Source organism: Sorex fumeus, unplaced genomic scaffold (genome assembly GCF_029834395.1).
Source record: "Sorex fumeus unplaced genomic scaffold, SorFum_2.1 ptg000073l, whole genome shotgun sequence".
Lineage (NCBI taxonomy): Eukaryota > Metazoa > Chordata > Mammalia > Eulipotyphla > Soricidae > Sorex > Sorex fumeus.
The window spans coordinates 13,827,851-13,829,554 of NW_026606130.1; the positions used below are offsets into that span (position 1 = coordinate 13,827,851).

The following is a 1,704-nucleotide window of genomic DNA, read 5'->3' on the forward strand; positions in this document are numbered from 1 at the left end:
TCCATTTTTGTATAAAATACATGGGAGAAACCTTGCCAATCAACACGTCACTGTTGCTACATGAAGATACTTTCATCCATCTTAGAGTCAAAGATCGCATAAATGTTTCTCTCTCTGTCTACAGTAACCGTCTATACTTTCCACTGAAATGCTCTCCAATCCTCCCCCACACACCCTCCCGCGGCCCCTTCATCTTCCGTTCCAGCAACAGCATGATGTCAGGACAGAGAATTGTTGAAATAGCCCTAGGCAGTCTTCTGCTGCCCCTTCTTCCCGATGGACTTGTGGATGTGAGGGATCACACCACTACCAGCTATGGTAGCCTTGATGAGAGAATCCAGCTTCTCATCGCCACGGATGGTGAGCTGCAAGTGGTGTGGAGTGATCTGCTTTACTTTGAGGTCCGTGGAAGTGTTCCCTGCTAGCTCGAGCACCTCGACAGTGAGGTACTCCATGATGACTGCACTGTACACCACGGCTATGGAACCAACCTTTCCGTGACTCGTGGTGCACGTTTTCAGTTGTCTGTGGATGCGGTCAACAAGAAAATGCAGCCCAGCTCTCTGGGAGCGAGACATTGCCTTCGCCTTGGCCTTCCCATGGTTCTTTCCAGCTTTGCCTCCAGTCATAGTCTTGGCAGCTCCCGCCCAGTACCGCTGCCGCCACTCCTGCAGCACCGAACGCCGAGGCCTAAAATTTATATTTATTGCAGACTTTTTTTTTCTTAGACACCGTTCTAAGATGCCATTTGTTCTTAGATACCATTGTTGTTAATTGTATTTTCATGAATTCAATATTCTGACAGCAAACTCTCCACCATTGTGTTGTCAAAAATTGTAGGATAACATTGCTTTGTCCTTCTTCCACAAGAAGCTTAGACTTATCTGGTTACACCCATCTCAGTGCTCCTGAGGCACTTCCATTGTGTTTATCTGTAAATTCTTCCCTATGCTCTCCTTCCCACCCAGTTAATCAGCTTTCCCCTTAATCAGACTGTTAATTTGTAAGGTCAGTTTCCCAGAAATCTATGATTTTATATGTATAAGTGAAATATTGCCTTTCTCCTCTCCTTATGCCTTATGAACAGTTTACTTTAAAGCAGTATCCTTTTTGTATAGATATAGGAAGACCATTAACATTATGCTTTGTAACTTAGGATTTGATTGGCTTTGAATATTATTCACTCCCAGGCATCTGCTTTCTTGACTTAAGCCTCAGTTGCCCTTAGTTCCTAACACCCCAAAAGCAGGGTCCCGATGAGGGACTGAATGGACCTAGGGCAAGCGGTGAGCTACCCTGGCATCGAAATGGGCCAGGCCAAAGTGCCAAGATTCTTAACTATAAGTTAAGAGTTTGATCATAGACAAATGCTGTCATGATCCAAAAGTAACGACGAGACTAGGATCCTGCTAGGGGTGGGAAAGACTATCTGGCCTGAGCACTGTAGTCTGAGATCGAGATGGCCCTAGGAGAGCAATTCTATAAGTTTAAGATATTTCTTACTGTATCCATACAAAATGATTTATATCATATATTCTTATATGCTTGTCGGACAAGGAGAGGAGAGAAACACCCTTGGGATCTCGCCCTATGGTGGGTTGTCCTGCTGAGAAAGGATATGTCCTAGGAGCGGCTTTCCCTGAGGCTAAGATTTCTACCCCTATTGATTTCTACCCCTATTGATTGTAGGGCTGGAGCGATAGC

General features: G+C 45.0%; 1 protein-coding gene across 2 annotated transcripts; it reads right to left on the reverse strand.

Annotated features, from left to right (window-relative positions):
* Positions 1–245: 245 nt before the first annotated feature.
* On the reverse strand, positions 246–632 carry LOC130038218 (histone H2A.V-like). Of its 2 annotated transcripts, XM_056130151.1 has the most exons (2): positions 543–629; positions 246–434 (listed from the first exon to the last, which is right to left on the reverse strand). In XM_056130151.1, exons 1-2 carry the CDS (start codon positions 627–629, stop codon positions 246–248), a joined length of 276 nt encoding a protein of 91 aa, XP_055986126.1. The 2 variants fall into 2 exon arrangements, with proteins under 2 accessions (XP_055986126.1, XP_055986127.1); XM_056130152.1 differs by having other exon boundaries at positions 246–632.
* Between the last annotated feature and the right edge of the window lie 1,072 nt (positions 633–1,704).